Raw genomic sequence first — 17,997 nt, forward strand, 5'->3', positions numbered from 1 at the left:
AAATAATAATCTGGCTTCCTTTGATTTGGTCAGAAAGACTACTCAAAACATCTCATTTTGAACTGCACCTTAACTGACAAGTTCAGCCTAATAGGGTAAAACTGCTATTCCTTGCCAAATGAGACCCCCAGTCACCTCAGTGGGAGCCTGGGTGCAGGTGGATGACAGTGCTGAGACTACATGGTATATTCACCTTTCAAGTAGCAACGTTTCTGGAAAATAATGTGATATTTAAAAAAAATACAATTGTTTTATTGTAGATGATATTTTATTTAGGTTTGTTGACCCTCTTCTTCCTGCTTTAGACCATTGGCTGGCTGCTAAAATAGGATTCTGTAAAAAGCTATTAAAAAAAACACTTTTCCAAGTTGAGTGTACTGAATATAGAAACCCTAGGTCTGAGTCGCATCTTATTTATACTGGTTTCCACCCCAATGTAATTTCATTTATTTCAATGAAGTCACTCACGATTTACAATGGTTTCAACTGTGAGAATTAAGGCATCTATTTATCCATAAAAAATAATCCAACTGGTTTGATACAGAATCGTTTAGAAGAAAATTGTCGATCTCCTAGACCTCTTTGATGAGGAAGTATATAATAATGTTTCCCCCAGTGTCTTCCTTGAAATTAACTTTTCCAGTTGTTTGCAACATGTGTTTGTGGATTAGGTTCATAGCCTTTTTTTTTTTTCCTCAATGCACTGTGAGCTTTGGAAGTTCTCAATAATATGTGGTTATGAGCTGAGTTAAATCTTGTTCTGGGCTGAGTTAAAACCTCATTCAAACTGATGTGTGAACACACTCTTTGCTTAAGATAGTTTAATAAACACTCAAGGGACAACACCTAAAACGAGGTCTAATAGAATCCACCCAGAAACTACCACCACATGGGAAGGGGTTCCACTGGGGGTATTATGACTAGGTGGGTAGGGGGAGGAAGGGAAAACACACACAAGAGAGAGGGGAAGGAACAAAAAGCAAGACAGTCAGTGCTTACAGCTTGGGGAAAGGATGTCAGCATGGCCACCCCTCAAATCAGAAAATATAACTGTCGATACTGAGGCTGGGAAAGATTCTGCCCATTCTGTTCAAGTGGGGGACTAACTATTGTCACAACAAGGTTTCATCCAGATCATAACAGTATTATATGGACTGGATTGTCTGAAATAGCCATTAGGAAACAACTCTTTCTGAGTGCTACAGTTTAATAAGGAATGAAAATTCAAGTGCAATCGATGACTTTAAAAAGATGGTGAATCATTTATTCGAGTGGGAGTTGACTGCAACGATAACAGGGCTGGACATGAGCAACCAGAATGGAAATACATCAGATCAGCCAAGGAAGACTGAAGATCAAGTAGATCAAATCATTCCAAAGAACAAGAACTAGATTGAATTATTGGTACTCTAACAACAATTCCAAATGATATATTTATATAAAATCAGCACCATATACACAATTCCTATGAAGCAACTTTTTTTTCCCAATGAAAAAGTAGCTACAATTTTACAACTTGAAATACTGAAGAGGTGCCATTGAATGCATAAAACTGAACTGGCTTCAGAATTGGTTGAACCTTGTAGTGCCCAAAGTATTGTATTCTGTAGAGCCCTGGTTCCGTAGAACTTGGAATATGCCATTCTACTTTGGCCTTGCTGCGACCAAGAAATCCTTTGGTCCAGTAAAATCTAATGGAAAAATAATAAACGACAGGTTAAAAAATATAATCCACATTAATGTGTATTGCAATAGTCCAGCCAAGATATCTAATTGGCTGAATTAAACACATCTGAATGCCAAATCATTAAAAACAGAAAGAACTTTTACTACAAGTTAAGTGACATAGATGCTAAATAATCTCTCCAGCTCAATTTGACCCAAGAGGATTTTATTTCTGTGATTTTTAATTACTTTGTTTTATTTTTGTTGCTTTGTTAATAACACAATGCACAGCAATGAAATACACCAGGGAACACTAAATGACAAATAAGTGGTTATTTCGATCGATAAAAAATATTTGTCTAGGTAATTATGTGGCTCCCATAATGTATTAAATGAGCACCTCACAATATCATTATCATGGTTATTAAATATTAATGAATTTACCCTCACAACTTCCCCATTAGATAAGAAAATATTATTCCCATTTAACAGAAGAGGAACTGAGGCACAGATAGAGCAAGAAAATTGTGAAAGGTCAGGCAAAATCTGTGAAAAAGCTGGAAATTGAACCTAAATAATCTGAGTCCCAGACCTGTGTCAGAATCACACATCCCCTTCCTCATATTTATTGCTAAAAATAGGCTCAGGAAACTGAATTGCCTTAGACTGATATAACTGGGTCCGGAAGTTTTTTTAACCATAGAGCATGTGCTGTATACATCAGACAACTGCACAAACTTCCTCCCACTGCCCTCACCAATGTGTCTCAGCAGAGATGCATGTCCTACGGGGAACAGAGCTAGTCCAAAAATGCTGACAATACTTGTTTCTGTCACAATGTTTTATGTATCTATTTTGATAAAAAAAAATTGTTTCGTAAGATGGAATTTCTGATGTGAGAGTGAGACCCCAGTGGTGAGGGCACTCACTGGGGGGGGTGGGAGACCCAGGTTTAAGGCTCTGCTCTAAATCAGGCAGGTTTCCCACATCCGAGGTGAGAGCCTTAACCACCACACTATTAGCTATTTCACACACACACACACACACACACACCAATGCTTTTTCACAAATTTTATTGAAAGGTCTCATTTTCGTTCTACGTCAGAATAAAAACAAATTTCAAAACCTCTAAATTTTTTTGTGAAACAGAATTGTTTTTTTCCAGCTAGCCCCAATGGGAAACACCTCTCAGGATCATAAAATAGATTCATATTCATTCCCTTCTTGTCCTGTCTATTGAGACTGTCAACATCTGTTGTGTCTTGTTTTGTACTTAGATTGAAATCTCTTTGGGGTGGGAACCATGTTTTTGTTCAGTTTTGAACAGAACCTAACACAATGGGATCCTGGGATCCTCAGTGCTACCAATAAAGAACAATAATAAACATCTACCCAGTGATCTGGTGTCCTAAATCCTAAATGGTGTGGCTCTCAGAGATGTGTGCTCTCTGTCAGCATGTGTGATTAAGTAGGACCATTATTCTGGAATACTGTAACCGGAAAATGCTTCCCTTAAATATACATGGAGTTCACAATGTTTTACCTCTTTACCTATTGTGTTTATTTGTGCACTCACAAAAATAAGGGTGTAATGGTACCCAGTCTTTTCAATATTGTAACAGTGAGTATGTTATTGAAGTTTCTCTCCCAAGTTTGTGGTAATTTTCATAGAAATTTTATTAAATGTTTTAAATTTTGTTACTCAAAAAAAGGGAGAAATTCCTTGTTTGTAGCATTACTTGCTTTCTGGAATTATTATTAGGCTGTCTATTAAGCATAGACATACTACACATAATACTTACAAGTAATGAAACACAACACTACCTTTATCTGAGTAGGTTATATTAGGAGGAAAATTTACAGAAATGGGGATCCTAATATACTGTGCCAACATAAGAGAGCAACACGACCCCTGCAACCCCCAAAATACATAGATCCACTGGAAAAGGCCAGAATAACCTCTGGTAGAAAAGGGGAATGTCAGTCTGTATTCCACAAACACAGGCATGATTTCCATCTCCTAAAACTCCACGCTTAGTGCTGTTACGTACGCTACTAAAATGTGTCAGAAGTTGTCTCAGGAAACATTGGATTTATATCAGTGTCCTTTGGGTATCAGATCAGATTCAGAAAGCAATTGGTTGCACTCAGGCAGAAAAAATTATGCACTACCAGGAAGAAGCCATCATAAATTCAGAGAAACAGAATCTACTGATGTAAATCTGTTATACTGGGAACATTGTCTCTCTCCTTTTGAAGTGTAAGGTGTTTCTATTGGAATATCTCCAACATCACAGGATCCTGAAATGCACCTCTTTGGGATCCATTCTTTTGCTGATATTTAGGAGACTGAGGTAAATAAGTCATCAGTTTTTAATCAGATTAGACAATAACTTCTTTGAACAAGGATCTGACAAACAACTCCTTTGTGTTCTTTGTATGTATCTTAACATTATTAGCTATGCTGACTGTAGTGCTAAAAAGCCACACTATCTTTTCTTCCTGATACATGCAATCCCCATAAGGCTGGGGGTCCTACCACACATTTGATTTCTACTGCCCTTTTTTTTTTTTTTAATGAAACTTCTCCACGTTGGGGACATACATCAGAGCCACTAAATACTTTTCCCAAAAATAACAGTGTTGGTGGAAACCTTTCATATCCTCCTTTTAATATCCAACTATTAGGCAATGTGGACTAGTGAACGGGGCATTGGACTAGGAATTGGGAGATGTGGGTTCTAGCCCTAGCTCTGCCACTGACCTCCTTGGGTCTTGGGCAAGTCACTTCTCCAGCTGTAAAATGGGTATAATGATATTTACCTGCCTTTGCAAACCACTATGAGCTCTATGGATGAAAAGCTCAGTGTGAGAGCCAGATAGTACTATCTTCATGGAATTTTCATACATTAAATACAAATTGTTTAGAAAATGTAATAAGAATGTTTTAACAAAAATGGGTTTTGTCAAGTTGGTTCACACCAAGATTTTCCTTAAGATGAAATAAGATTTAGTTGTACATTCTCAATGCTGTGTCGATGAGAGCTCTGCATAAGGTTGTTCAAAACCACAAATTCATTTCTAGAGGCGGATTCTTTTAAAATGCCATTTTAAATATTTATTTTCAACTCAGCGTGTGCCAAGTGTCACTGACATCATGTACAATAGACATTGCCATACAGATCACAGTATTCAAAGAAATGAAAGTTCTGGCTTAAGCAGAACTGGCTTTTGTTACATTTCCACTATGGAAAAGGACATGGTAACCCCAAAAGTGATCTCCACTGCCTAACTCTGTACAGGGTGTTACTATTCTGTAATGCACAGGGGCTGAGGAATGTGAGGGTATATCTCAGTCAGAAACTCACAATATCAATACCCCTAAAGTTTTGTGGCCAGATCTCAAGACTCCTTGGGCCTAACTGTTGATCATGTTATAGCGTGCTTGCATCACTTCACTGGATACAAAAGACTGCAAAGTTTGTGGATCCCACTGCTGGGAATTCAATGAATCTCAATGTGGCAGAAAGCTGGCGTAGCAACACTCTACAACTCCCTCCATTTTGCATCACCCGGTGCAGAGACGATTGCCAGAGGAGAGATAATATGGCCAAAGTCTTTGTGATTCAGCTATGCTCAGTTGCTGGAACAGCATCCTCATATAGTTAAAGCAGCCCGGAGGTTGCTCTAATTTATGCCATGGGCCAACTCGTCTCTAGGAGGGCAGCCCCAGAATATGGGAACTACAAAATCTGCATAAAGTCACCCCTAAACCAAGTCCTGTGCAGAGACCAAAGATTTTTGACTTTCTAGTGAACCGACATCTTGCATCTCAATGACTCTGGGCTTGAGGCAACCTTTTAAGTCAATATAAGTTACTTTACAAGTACTATAGTGCAAAATGCAGTATTTAATTAAAAATTATTAAAACAATGAATGTATTCTGCAGAAGGAGGTAGTTCTATCCATTGTTTTTACAGTAATTATTCATTTATCTTACATTCCACAATATTATTGATAGTAATTGTGGGTAATTCATCATGGTTATACAGCTTTTAAATTCTAAAATCTTCCTCCTGTTTATGTACATTAAAGGAAAGTCACATCCAGAAGAGGAATCGCAAGGCAGAATGATTCCAACTCTGATTCTGCCCCCCACATTCCAACCTAAAAAGAAGGCTGCTTCACAGACCTTCTGCTGATGTTCAAAGGCAGGTCTGGGGGCTGTGATCTGAGCATTTTACCAACCCAGCCATAGCTCAAGTATCCATAGAGTGTGCAGGTTACTCTTTTCTACAAGGATAGGCGTAAACTACACTGTGGTACTGTGCATGAGACAGTGGCTAGTCAGACTGTGTGTGTGCAATTAACACTCTTGCAGTGTTGGTGTACACCTGTTTGAGGAAAATGCAAAAGAGTGCCAGAACCTGGTCCCTGGGGGTTTTATAAGCAGCTCACTGACTCCTTAATACTCAGTGAAATTTATGAAACAGAGTCAGTCCTGGGAGAGTTACTCACCTGGTATCCCATGAGGCATCATTATACATTACATGCCAATTTCCTGAAATGTTCTCATATTTCTCAACTGTAAGGAAGGTTTTGAGTGTCTGGAATAAAATTAATATAACTAGTCAGATACTGAATGACCAATCATGTAAGCTTTCTAGTGCTTAACTTAAAATTGAAGAACAGGGTTTTTTCTTTGTTTTAACTTTTTATTGGCAAAACATAACAAGACTAAGCTGTACATATAATGTAGGGTATAATAAAGGACACATTAGTTGCAAGAAGACTGCAAAATACACCTCTACCCCGATATAACGCTGTCCTTGGGAGCCAAAAAATCTTACCATGTTATAGGTGAAACCGTGTTATATCGAACTTGCTTTGATCTGCCAGAGCGCGCAGCCCCCCCCCCCCGGAGCGCTGCTTTAAATTAAATTAAATTAAATTAAATTAATGGAGATCTCCCATCTCCTAGAACTGGAAGGGACCTTGAAAGGTCATCAAGTCCAGCCTCCTGCCTTCACTAGCAGGACCAAGTACTGATTTTGCCCCAGATCCCTAAGTGGCCCCCTCAAGGATTGAACTCACAACCCTGGGTTTAGCAGGCCAATGCTCAAACCACTGAGCTATCCCTCCCCCCTTTACTGCATTATATCTGAATTCATGTTATATCGGGTCGTGTTATATCGGGGTAGAGGTGTATATGGCATTTAATGAATTTCCAATAAAAATAACTAATATTACATGTCTGTTCTCTATTTTTAAAAATGTTTAAAAAAAACGTAACAGTATGAACTTTGATTCTGAGAATGAAAGCTTGGACTTGCATTAAATTGCACCAGAATGTAGAGAAAAGGTTTCTGCATTGCTCATATGTGCAATTTTGACTCACATGGTATGAAGAGGTCATGAATTAGCTAGGACTGAACTCTTTGTGCAGTTTTCCTATTCAGTGCTCAAAATCCCCTTAACAACAGAACAAACTTACAAGCTGGAAGTTTACAATCAAAGGGCTTCTGGTAATGTAAGGCCCCAAAGAATATGCTGAAGTCAGTAACTCACGTAAGTACAAACAGGGTGAACGTGGTTTTATATGAACCAATGGGGACCTCCAATGAGTGTTTAGCTACAGGAAGTTTAGAAAATTATATTTAGGAGACTTTACCTATATCATTGGTTGTGATTTATAAACATTCTAAATGAAAGGTTTATCTGGGATGTATTATTTTAATGTGCACTATTCAGCCTAGTGTAATAGTGTGATAGTTTTAGTATAATATGCAAGAATCATTGTTTATAAACTTATAAATTTCAGTGACTCTTCCCTGCAGTTTACAACTAATTCAACTAGCCACTGAAATAAATAAAATAAAATAATAGAGCTCAAATAATATTTTCTTCTCTGAGCGTTGTGTGTGTGTGTGTTTGTTTGTAAAGATGTGTTTACACTTAAAACACTACAGCTGCACAGCTGTGCTACTATAGCCGCGCTGCCGTAGCACTTCAGTGAAGACACTACCTACGCCAAAGAGAGGGGCTCTCTCCTCATTGTAGGTGATCCACCTCCCCGAGAGGAAGATGCAAGAATTCTTCTGTCAACCTAACGCTGTCTACACAGGGTCTTAGGCTGGCTTTACGACAACAATCAAAAGTGTGGATTTTCTACACCCCTGAGGGACATAGTTATGCCGACCTAATTTTCTGGTGTAGATCAGGCCTAACATCTCTGCTTCTTTTCATGTCTGACCTATTCTATCTCCATACCATTTGCTCTTTTTCTAATTTCCCTCTATTTCTCTTGTTTTACTCTCTCTCTCTCTCTTCTCCTTATCTTTCTTTAGAAAGGTGCATCTCAAAGTCCTCCATGTAAGCAAGCAGAACAATAATTAAACATTAGCCATTGTGAAAGAATAGAAAAATCTAACATCATTTAATTATACTTACAGTGTTCTGAGCAGAATTCCTGGGGTTCGCACCTACAAAAGTTGCTTCAGCAACTTCTCCCTGAGGAAATTTATTTTAGAATTTATTTTGAGAGTGGACTATATGTTATAGAATAAAATCAATAATTTAAGACATCTTTATTAACATCTGTAATATTTTAATAGTTGCTATTGGATTGGAGAGTTTTTATCATGAATTCCACTATGTACAGTGCCTTAACATTCCACCTCTCCTGTCTGCTGGATGAATTCCATTATGTGCCATTAAGTTCCTGTATTTAAAAAAATAAAGGCAGGATGGTGGGATTTTAAGGTTAAAGTACTACATTGTAGCTGCTTCCCACCTTCTACCTGCTTTTATTGCACCAAGAGTGTATAGATAAGATGACACTGCCCTTGTTCTGAATATCTTGTAATCTAATCTTGTCAAGTATTTAAAATAATTAATCCTTATGACATTTTTATCTCATTCAGATTCCAAAGCAAGTATATCAAAGGACAACCAGGTTTCCGCTTCAAAACATTATAACACAACAATGGTTATTTCACAGTGAATCCTCATTTTATGTATAGAAATAAAAAGATTCTCCTTCATGGAGAGATGTCAAGGGCTCTTTTTTTTTATTCCCTGATTTTAACTACATTCAGTATACAAACATTGGTGGATAGGATATCTATATCTATGTTGTTGCTCTAAAATAAGGACAAATAACCTTAACATAAAAACACTGAAGTGGTTATCCATTTCCCAGAAGCACCCTCTTTACTCAGTAATTCATTCATATGTGAATTTCATATTCAAGGGGCATGTTTGGTTTATTGCTATAAAGAATAAGGAAGAAAAGGAACGTTTGGAAATTCATGTCAGCTATATAAACATCAGAATACCTATTTAGATCTCATTTGTTTTATTATAATTTTATTTCAGTTTCACTTTTTCTTGCAACTCATGCAAAGGTAAGCTGAGTTGCTATCACAACCAGCCTTCAAAAGATTACTTAGTCTAGATATCATGGGTCGGATTCTGCTCTTATAGATCCTGATGTAAATTTTTATTAACATCAGTGTAGTCTAAAGCAGAATTTGGCCCTATATCTTTATAGAAACCCCACACTAATTAAGAATATGGTTAAGAATCTGACAAGTATTCAGACTAGTAGTTAATAAATGATATTTCCCCAGATAGTCTTACCACTCTGTACAGTGGTTGTACTTCCTGTAACACATCCCCAAATGTTTTACTGACTGGTGCAACATCAGGAAGAACAACAGGTAACAAAGTCATGTTGATTATGTTGAAGAATGGTGGCTCTGGACCATTTGGCAAATCCTGAACTGTATTCTAGAAAAAAGAACAATTATTTAATAAGCAGAAATATTGTTTGTCAATTCTACTGTAAAACAATTTTGACAAAACGTCATATACAGGTGCTGTTGTATTTCACAAAATCCAATAAGCCAAATGTGCCTTTTTATTAACTACAGTGAGTATAATTGGCTGTAATGCCAAGAATAAGAAAGTCACCAAAAAAAAGTACAGGGAGAGGGTTTTTGTTTATATGCTACTTTCAGCACCACTTCATTCTTTGATCTTATCACCATATGACTTTACACCAAGCAAAAGCCCCAAGCAAAAGCTGCAACAGCTTAAGGGCTGATCTAAGGTACATGCAGCTGTCCACAGATCAACAGGGTTGTTTTAGCAGCCAGGAATTGTCAGAGTGCAGAGACTTTTCCAGCTACAATGACATCACCCTCATGGCAGGGCCAGGAGTTGGGACACACAGAGCTACGATGCTGCTTCTGTACCAGCTGCAGATTCTGTTTACTGAAGGGAAATTCCCATGGAGCTGATTAGGCTGGTTTCTAGTGATTTTGCACTGCCAGAGCAATACAGGCAGTTAGATCCAGGGCCGGCTCTAGGTTTTTTGCCACCCTAAGCAAAAAAAATTTTGGCTGCCCCCCACCCCAGCCCTGGGCTCTACCCCCACACACACACACACACACACACTAGTGCCCTCCCCCACCTGCACCCCCTGCCGCTCCAGCCCTGGGCTCCCCCCCCAAAACGTGACCTCCTCGTTCACCACAGCAATCCCCGTTTTCACTTGCAGTGGGGATCAAACCGTTTCTCCTATTTTTATTTCACTTTAGTATAAATCTCGCCTGCCCCTCCCCATCCCTCGCAACCCCATCTTTAGTGCTCCAAATGCACATGGAAGGCATAGGGATTAACCCTCAAACCTTGTACCCAGAAAGGGATGGGGATCTAGTAAAGAGGGTTCAGGCAGAGGAGTGGGTGTGGGGGTGATTGGGGGCTCTCCACTGGCAGAGAAGCGGGGTGTGATGTACACGTGGAGGAGGATGGAGGAGGAGAGGAGATATCAGGAGGGTTGCGGGAGAAGAGGTGCAGGGGAAGGGGGAGGAGAGGGCTGGGGGAGGGTACAAGGGGAGAGGTGTGAGTGAAGGGAGAGTACAAGGGGAAGAGGTGCAGCAAAGGAGCGATGGGGGGAGGTACAAGTGAAGAGGCTGCAAGGGCTGAGAGGGGCAGATGCTGACAGCTGCTTCCCCAGCCCCGTGCAGGCAGAGCCAAGAGGACAGACACTGACCCCCAGGTGCCTGAGCCGCGGGGGTCCCCCGGCGGGGCAGTATCCCCCCCTGCCCTGCTCGGAGCTGGGCTCTGCCTCTCCCCGCCCCTGGTGCTGTGGGGGCCCGGGGCAAGCAGCGCGGGACTGAGGTGGGGGAGGTGCACAGCGGGCTGGGTCTGGGGGCAGGCAGGGGCAGCCCCCAGCAGCTCGAGCTGCCCAGCCACTCACCCCATCAGCACGTGAGCCGGGATCCATGCCCCCTGCACAGCCCGGCGGCACCCTGCACAGCCCACTCGGGCGAGGAAATGCCGCGCTGCCCTGGGGAGACTCAGAGCAGCAGCGGTGGCGGCAGCAGTGGCGGCAGCAGGACCTCTCCTCCCTCCCTGTATACCGGGCCCCGCTTCCCTCCCTCCCAGGCTCCTCACACACTCCGGGAGCCCCTCTCACCCCCGCAGCCCGGGCTCAGCTCCAGAGGACAATGCTCTGGCTCTCCAGCGGCAGGGCTCTGGCCAGGGCCGGCTCCCGGCTTTTTGCCGCCCCAAGCAAAAAAAAAAGGGGGGGGGGGGCGGAGTGCCACCCTTTGGAAAGTGCCACCCCAAGCACATGCTTGGAGCACTGGTGCCTAGAGCCAGCCCTGGTTAGATCAGAACAGAGAATCAGGATCATGGCACTTAAAATAATAGGATGGAAAAATTATGTAAACCTCACTTCTAAAGCATATATAAATATGAAAGTGTGCACTGGATTCAAATGATCTTTTATTACCGTAGCAATAGCCTTGGCCAGTCCTCTGAACAACTGAATATAAGCAGAGAGAGTGTGTGGCCCATAAATGGTGGATGCTGCTTCATATCGTTGAACCTACAAGAGAGATTAAAAGATCTCAGTATTTCTTCCAGAGATTTTGTTGTTGCTGCTGTTTTCATTTCTCTGTGAAAAAGAAAAATTATTCCACAGGCTTCTAAACTCCCATGAATTATCACTGAAAAGTAAAAATGCATCGTAAAAATGGCCTGTAAACATCTTAGATCTATATTAGAGCTATTTTGTTTACCTGGTATTCTTCATAAGTAGTAATGTAATGGGTATAAACATTGCATAAGCCTGCAATTACGACATTCATTCCCTGGGTCCCGTGGGATTCAAATTCCTAAGAAAGATGGGTACAAATACATAATTACTTTAATAAATATTAAATATACAATTATATCCATCGCATGTTGGTCATTAATAAGATGAATCAAAATAATAAATAATATTCAGTATGATGGATAATGTTATGATTGTCACAGTGTTTCTAATCATTCTCATGGTGGCACCACACTGGTAGAGTTAATGGGTGAAATTTTGGTTCCACTGAAGTGAATTGCAAAATTCCCATTAATTTCAATGGGGCCAGGATTTCACCCATGTTTGTTTGGGTGGCCTTATTTATTGCCATATGGGGAGGTGAGGTATGCTGATTGATAGATAGGTATCAGATACACAACTAGCTTTAAAAAAAAACAAAAAACCTTCATAATATGTGAGACCAAGTGTATTTCTACACTGGAGCTGGAGGTGTAAGCTCCAGCCTCAGAAGACACACCTACACTAGTTCAATGGGATCTAGCATGCTAAAAACAGAAAAGTAGCCACCACCTTGCTAGTGACAGGAGGAGCCAGCCACCCTGAGTACAATCTCATCTGAAACTCTAGGTACGTACTCAGTCAATCCTGCCACTCATGCTGCTGCAGCTACATTTCTACTTTTTGCACACTGGCTCAATCATAGCTTGAGAGGGTAGGTCTACTCAAGTAGGAAATTACACCTTCCAGCTACACCCCAAGGAAGAATATCAGTAGGAGGCAAGAGAAAGATGACAGACTCAAGAAAATAAAGGTTCCATAAACTCTGCTGTCTAGGAAAGTTCTCTTCAAGTTTTTAGCCAGTAACTTACATTTTTAATAGCTTCCCGTAGTCTCCGTCCTGACATTGTCCTGTGAGGTATTAAGATAGTAATGTTAAACTCCAGTAATGTAGAGAACGTGTGATATACTGAAGTGCAAGGTGAGTTGGAACCACTGATGGACGAGCATCCATAGGAAAGGTTTGGATCACACAAGTCTCCCAAAACCTGGATGCTCAGCTGAATCTCATCTGAATTATCTGTATATTTAGAGCCAATAAAAGACCCTTTCCCTTTACAACAGTTTGGCATTCAGAAATCACCCTCACTATGTGGAAAAGTGGAAAGGAGACTATAAATAATTTATCAGCGATATGTGGCATCATGCAGGCCCTGGCTGAGGTCTAGCATTTTCCTAATTTTGTCCATTGAATTGAAACTGCATTTTCTGATGAAAAATGGTACTGTCAAAAAGGTTGCTCAGCTATAAGAATGGGAAGCTAGTATCAACCTTAACTATAGAACAGTAACTGCTGGTCTAAAAATAGGGAAGAGGGAATCCTCATGTATTCAACTAAAGACTGCACACGCACACAAATGTACCTGCATTAGAACATTAGAATGGACATTGCCATACAGTGGCTGCATATCTCATTGTACCAGTGATAAGGTAGTTTCTGGCTTTATATCCCTTCCATAAAAAATATGCACACACAAGTACAGTGAGTACAGTAGTTTAGATATAAAAACTGTCTGCTTTGTTAAACAAAATCAGAGTAATATAGTACATACGTCAGCTCTCCTGGAAAAGCAACTATTGAGAGGGACCCAATGGTAAAAAGCTGAACATCAACTATTTCAGGGTGCCATGGATAAGGCAATGAAATCTTGGAAAAAAAATAAAAAGAATATAGTGTTACATTTTTTTAATAAGGCCAATGAGATACAATCTTGTTTTGTTCTTTCCATATTCATAAGAATAGTGATGCAAACATTTATTTTTGTAAGAAATGTACATTGGCTATAGAAAATTAATGCTTTGTCTCACTTTATCTTCTGTACTACCCATGCATTAAATCATTCAACCAGAATCATATCAATTAGGAATGGAAGAAACCTATTGTATTATCGGGTCTGTCCAAATGCCCATGTTCTTTATCCTGTGTTCTTAAATGCTTCGTTCTGTTCCGTTCTAAGTGACTGTAGCAATGGGTTTTCATTCCCTTCTCCTGGGACATTATTCCACAGTCTCATAGATGTCACCATTAAGAATGATTTGATTCCAAATTTTCCTCTGTTTAACTTCATCTCATTACTTCTGATTTACCTACTTGACCTACTTTAAATAATTCCTCTCTCTTTCAGATACTTGTAGGCAGTGATCATATAACTCCTCCGTTGGCATTTGGCTGGTCTATACTGGAGTTAGTTCTTTTACGTTTTGCTCCATGGGTCAATACCTCCATGGATTTAAACACTTTGTTAATATCTTTCTGGTAATGAGGTGCCCAGAACTGTATGAAACATTCCTGGTGCAGCCTAACAACACCATAGAGAAAGGAGCAATGGCAGCTCTGGTGAAAACAACATGATGCCTAGGAGCTGGAAGCTCAAAAAGCTATTGTTTAAAAAAATATCATATTTCAAGCTCATGAGTAAAATTTTCAAAAGCCTCCAAGTGATTTAGGAGCCTAAATCCCATTGGCTTTCAGTAAGATGTCTAAGTTTCTTTTGAAAATGGGATTAAAGATCGTATTTCACTCAGGCACATTTGAAATTTTTCCCTTTCTTTAATATGATGTTCACTCACAATTTTTACATTGTTTTCACTTTCCCCCCCCCACACTCTCTAAGACTACTTCCTTGTCATTACCATATAGATGGACTCTCTTTAGATTGAATTTTCCAGATTACATTTTTTCCAGAACAAATCCCATTTTGTTATTTTCTAACCTTTTTTTTTTTTGTGGAGCCACAAATGTATAAATACATTTATATAATTAAGGAATTCCAGAACTTTGACATACTAGCCAAGCCACAAGGTTTGAAATTCTAATATCATTGCTCTTTTAGTCCAAAATTTCTCATCAAACATTTCCACAAGTCTAAAACTCTTCTACCATGAAATTATATATTTTGGCAGGTAACCAAAGATCTAACTGACCTTTCTAACATCACAGTAGTAATTTTTATATAAGGACAAACATTCTCGAACATTTTCTGCACTGTATTTTATCACAGAGACATTTTTCCTTCATTATGAAGCATACAAGAACGAATGGATATAAACTGGCCGTGGGGAAGTTCAGGCTTGAAATTAGACGAAGGTTTCTGACCGTCAGAGGGGTGAAATATTGGAACGGCCTTCCGAGGGAAACGGTGGGGGCGAGGGACCTGTCTGGTTTTAAGATTAAGTTAGATAAGTTTATGGAGGGAATGGTTTAATGGTAAAACATAGTAGTCAAGAAAACCAAGCAATGGTAGGTAAATAGCATAATGGCTAACAGGGGTCAGGATGGAGACTCTTGCCTATATGCTCGGGGTCTTACTGATCGCCATATTTGGGGTCGGGAAGGAATTTTCCTCCAGGGCAGATTGGCTGAGCCTCTGGAGGTTTTTCGCCTTCCTCCGCAGCATGGGGCAGGGATCTCTAGCAGGAGGGTCTCTGCCGATTGAAGTCACTAGTAACAGGATTGGGGACTTCAGCAGCAGAGTCCAGGGAAGGGGTAGGGACGGTTTTATGGCCTGCAGCATGCAGGGGGTCAGACCAGATGATCATAATGGTCCCTTCTGACCTTAAAGTCTATGAGTCTATGAGTCTATGCATATCTTTTCCCCCTTTTTTAAGTTCTACAATAAGAATGTATGGGAAAATGCGCTTCTTTTGTAATAAGAACCCTGTATCTTTTACTGCTTTTTCAGAGTATTGATAAGCATATATTTATGTTCCTTTTCATGTCTTTTAAAGATTCCCTTTAAAATATTAGTGTCATACGACCATTCGCTGCCTTTACTTCTGCATCATTAGTTTAATTATGGCTGGAATCCTTGGATATCCTTTCTCTTGGCCGGAAAATCCAAGATAGTTAAGCGCTAGCTGTGCTCATAGTGATATACACCAACACACTCTACCTCTCCGGTATTTAAAAGGATTGGCTTAGGTTTGTGGCACTCTTTTGTTTCATTGGATGGCTCTCCAACCAGCTGGTTATGAATAGTTTCCCAGAATGGCTGCTCTTCTAGTGAACCTGTAAGTAGAAACCTCTTTTAATACAATTTCTTCAGTTTTTCTGTGTATATTTGACAAAGTCTAATTCCTCAACTAAATTTCCTAAAAGTATCAATGTATCTAGGCTGGGATTTTCAGGGGAGTTTAAGAGATTTGAATTCATTCATCTTAAAATGGGATTTTGGACACCTAACTCCCATAGGTTGTTTTTAAAAATTCCAGCTCTAACCAATCAGTATTTCGAACATGGCTGTGACCATAGTATGTGGGTAGTGACCATGAATTATAGAAATAGAAAGGACTGTCCTCCTCACTGGATCAAGAACTAATGGCAAGAGGGAGCAAATAAAGGGAGATTTTAAAAATATCAAATAAAAGCTTAACGATAGTTAGGTAGAGAGGCAATTACTGATAGATTTGTAAATAAAGAATGAATGAGGAAGTAAAAAGACATGTTCCAATTCTGACCTTCACCATTTTCCTTATACACTGTATCCCTATCACCCACTCTTTGTCTGTATTTTTAAGACTGTAAGCTATTTGAGGCAGGGACTGTGTCTTCCTATGTTTGCACAGTTCCATGAACAAGACTGAGGGCATTATTGCCACATAAACAATAAACCTCAGTGAACAAGGTCGGCAGACTCTGTTCTTCTGCTTACCTTGTGTGAAATTGAAGAATCCCACTCCATCAATAGTACCTGCTGCAAAGCTGTAGCCCAAGGCTGGTTTACATGTTTTACCCTTAATAAAAATATTTTAAAGTTAGATTATATACAGTATATCAACTCCCGATGTAAAACCACAACAATTCTATCTGGAACATTCTAATGAGGATTCTCTATCTGCAGGCAGGAAATTCCCAATACTTACTGTATGGGTGGCATTGAGCTGGACAGTGACATCAGTCATGTTCACCCACTGGTGAGCTGAATGGAGAGGTCCTGTTACCTCCTGGGAAGCTAGAGTATACAGTTCCTAAAACACAGACACATATTATACTGATTAACACTGGGTGCAAAAACTAAAGAATATATTTTATTGAAATAGAACCACAAAGAACCTGTTAAAAACAGATGCAAGACAAATATGAACTATTCTAATACAATCTCAGCTCCCTTGGGAGCAGGTGGAAGCCATTAGTCCTTCAGGTAGAAGAAATGATGTGCCTAAATCTTTGAGAACATGTCCCTGTGGTGTGGGTCAGTTACAGAGACTAATGCTTTATTAGCCAAATCCTTCCCAAGCCATCAGACATTGCTTAGGGCAGTTATTCTCAAACTTTTGTACTGGTGACCCCTTTCACATAGCAAGTCTCTGAGTGCGACCCCCCCTTATAAATTAAAAACACTTTTTAATATATTTAACACCATGTTAAATGCTGGAGGCAAAGCGGGGCTTGGGGTGGGAGCTGACAGCTCACAACTCCCCATGTAGTAACCTCGTGACCCCTGAGGGGTCCTGACCCCCAGTTTGAGAACCCCTGGCTTAGGGCATGAACAATACCCCACCATTCCTATCTATCTGGGGCCACTCTTTGCACACCCTCTCTGTTGTTAAGTTTTACCTCTCTGAGTAGTATTCGAAGGAGCCTTTAGTGAGACCTTTTTGAGTGTTCCATTCTTTTCAGCTAAATGTTAATTTTATTCTCCTGAGATCACAGCGGTTATTTTCAAGTCTTTTTGCTCCTTTATGATCTCTCAGCATCATCGGGCTTTCTGTGACCCAAGAGCAGAGGATTCCATCAGAGTCTTTGCCTATAAGCAATAGGCAGATGTTTCACTCACACCAACCTCACTTTCCTCCTCCATGAATGAGTAACTCAAGAGGGTGTCTGACAGCAACTGGTCCAAAACTAAGTTAACTAGAGCTGTAGTTCTCTAACTTTTTTGCAATGTGGACCACATCTCAATAGAGAGAGTGTCCTCAGGGACCACCTCCCCTTCTTTTTCCCAGGTGCAGAGCCCATCTCCTTTCCCATTCCGGAGCACATAACATCTCTGTGGCAACTAAAGCTATTGCTTACAGGGAATAATCATATTGGGAAATTATTAAATATATTTGTATGGAAATAAGGAGAAAAATTAGCACCATGTATGCAGCAAGTTTTCTGTGGACCTTCAGCAGTCCACCAACCCAGAACCTCTGAATTGAAATTTCAAAATTAAATTAGGCTT

At 40.0% G+C, this 17,997-nt stretch overlaps 1 protein-coding gene across 4 annotated transcripts in view; it reads right to left on the bottom strand.

Annotated features, from left to right (window-relative positions):
* Positions 1-1,238: 1,238 nt before the first annotated feature.
* Positions 1,239-17,997, bottom strand: part of ASAH2 (N-acylsphingosine amidohydrolase 2) — a 64,697-nt gene continuing 47,938 nt past the window's right edge. For all 4 annotated transcript variants that reach the window (XM_024107258.3, XM_042856857.2, XM_065552027.1 and 1 more), the window contains 11 exons: positions 16,694-16,798; positions 16,483-16,564; positions 15,724-15,839; positions 13,384-13,478; positions 12,643-12,682; positions 11,757-11,852; positions 11,468-11,563; positions 9,307-9,456; positions 8,116-8,175; positions 6,184-6,272; positions 1,239-1,691 (listed from right to left, as the gene is read on the bottom strand). In XM_024107258.3, coding sequence (XP_023963026.2) covers positions 1,502-1,691; positions 6,184-6,272; positions 8,116-8,175; positions 9,307-9,456; positions 11,468-11,563; positions 11,757-11,852; positions 12,643-12,682; positions 13,384-13,478; positions 15,724-15,839; positions 16,483-16,564; positions 16,694-16,798 — 1,119 coding nt within the window. In that variant the 3' untranslated portion in view covers positions 1,239-1,501. The remainder of the gene's footprint in view (positions 1,692-6,183; positions 6,273-8,115; positions 8,176-9,306; positions 9,457-11,467; positions 11,564-11,756; positions 11,853-12,642; positions 12,683-13,383; positions 13,479-15,723; positions 15,840-16,482; positions 16,565-16,693; positions 16,799-17,997) is intronic.

This window comes from Chrysemys picta, chromosome 7 (assembly GCF_011386835.1).
Source record: "Chrysemys picta bellii isolate R12L10 chromosome 7, ASM1138683v2, whole genome shotgun sequence".
Taxonomy (NCBI): domain Eukaryota; kingdom Metazoa; phylum Chordata; order Testudines; family Emydidae; genus Chrysemys; species Chrysemys picta.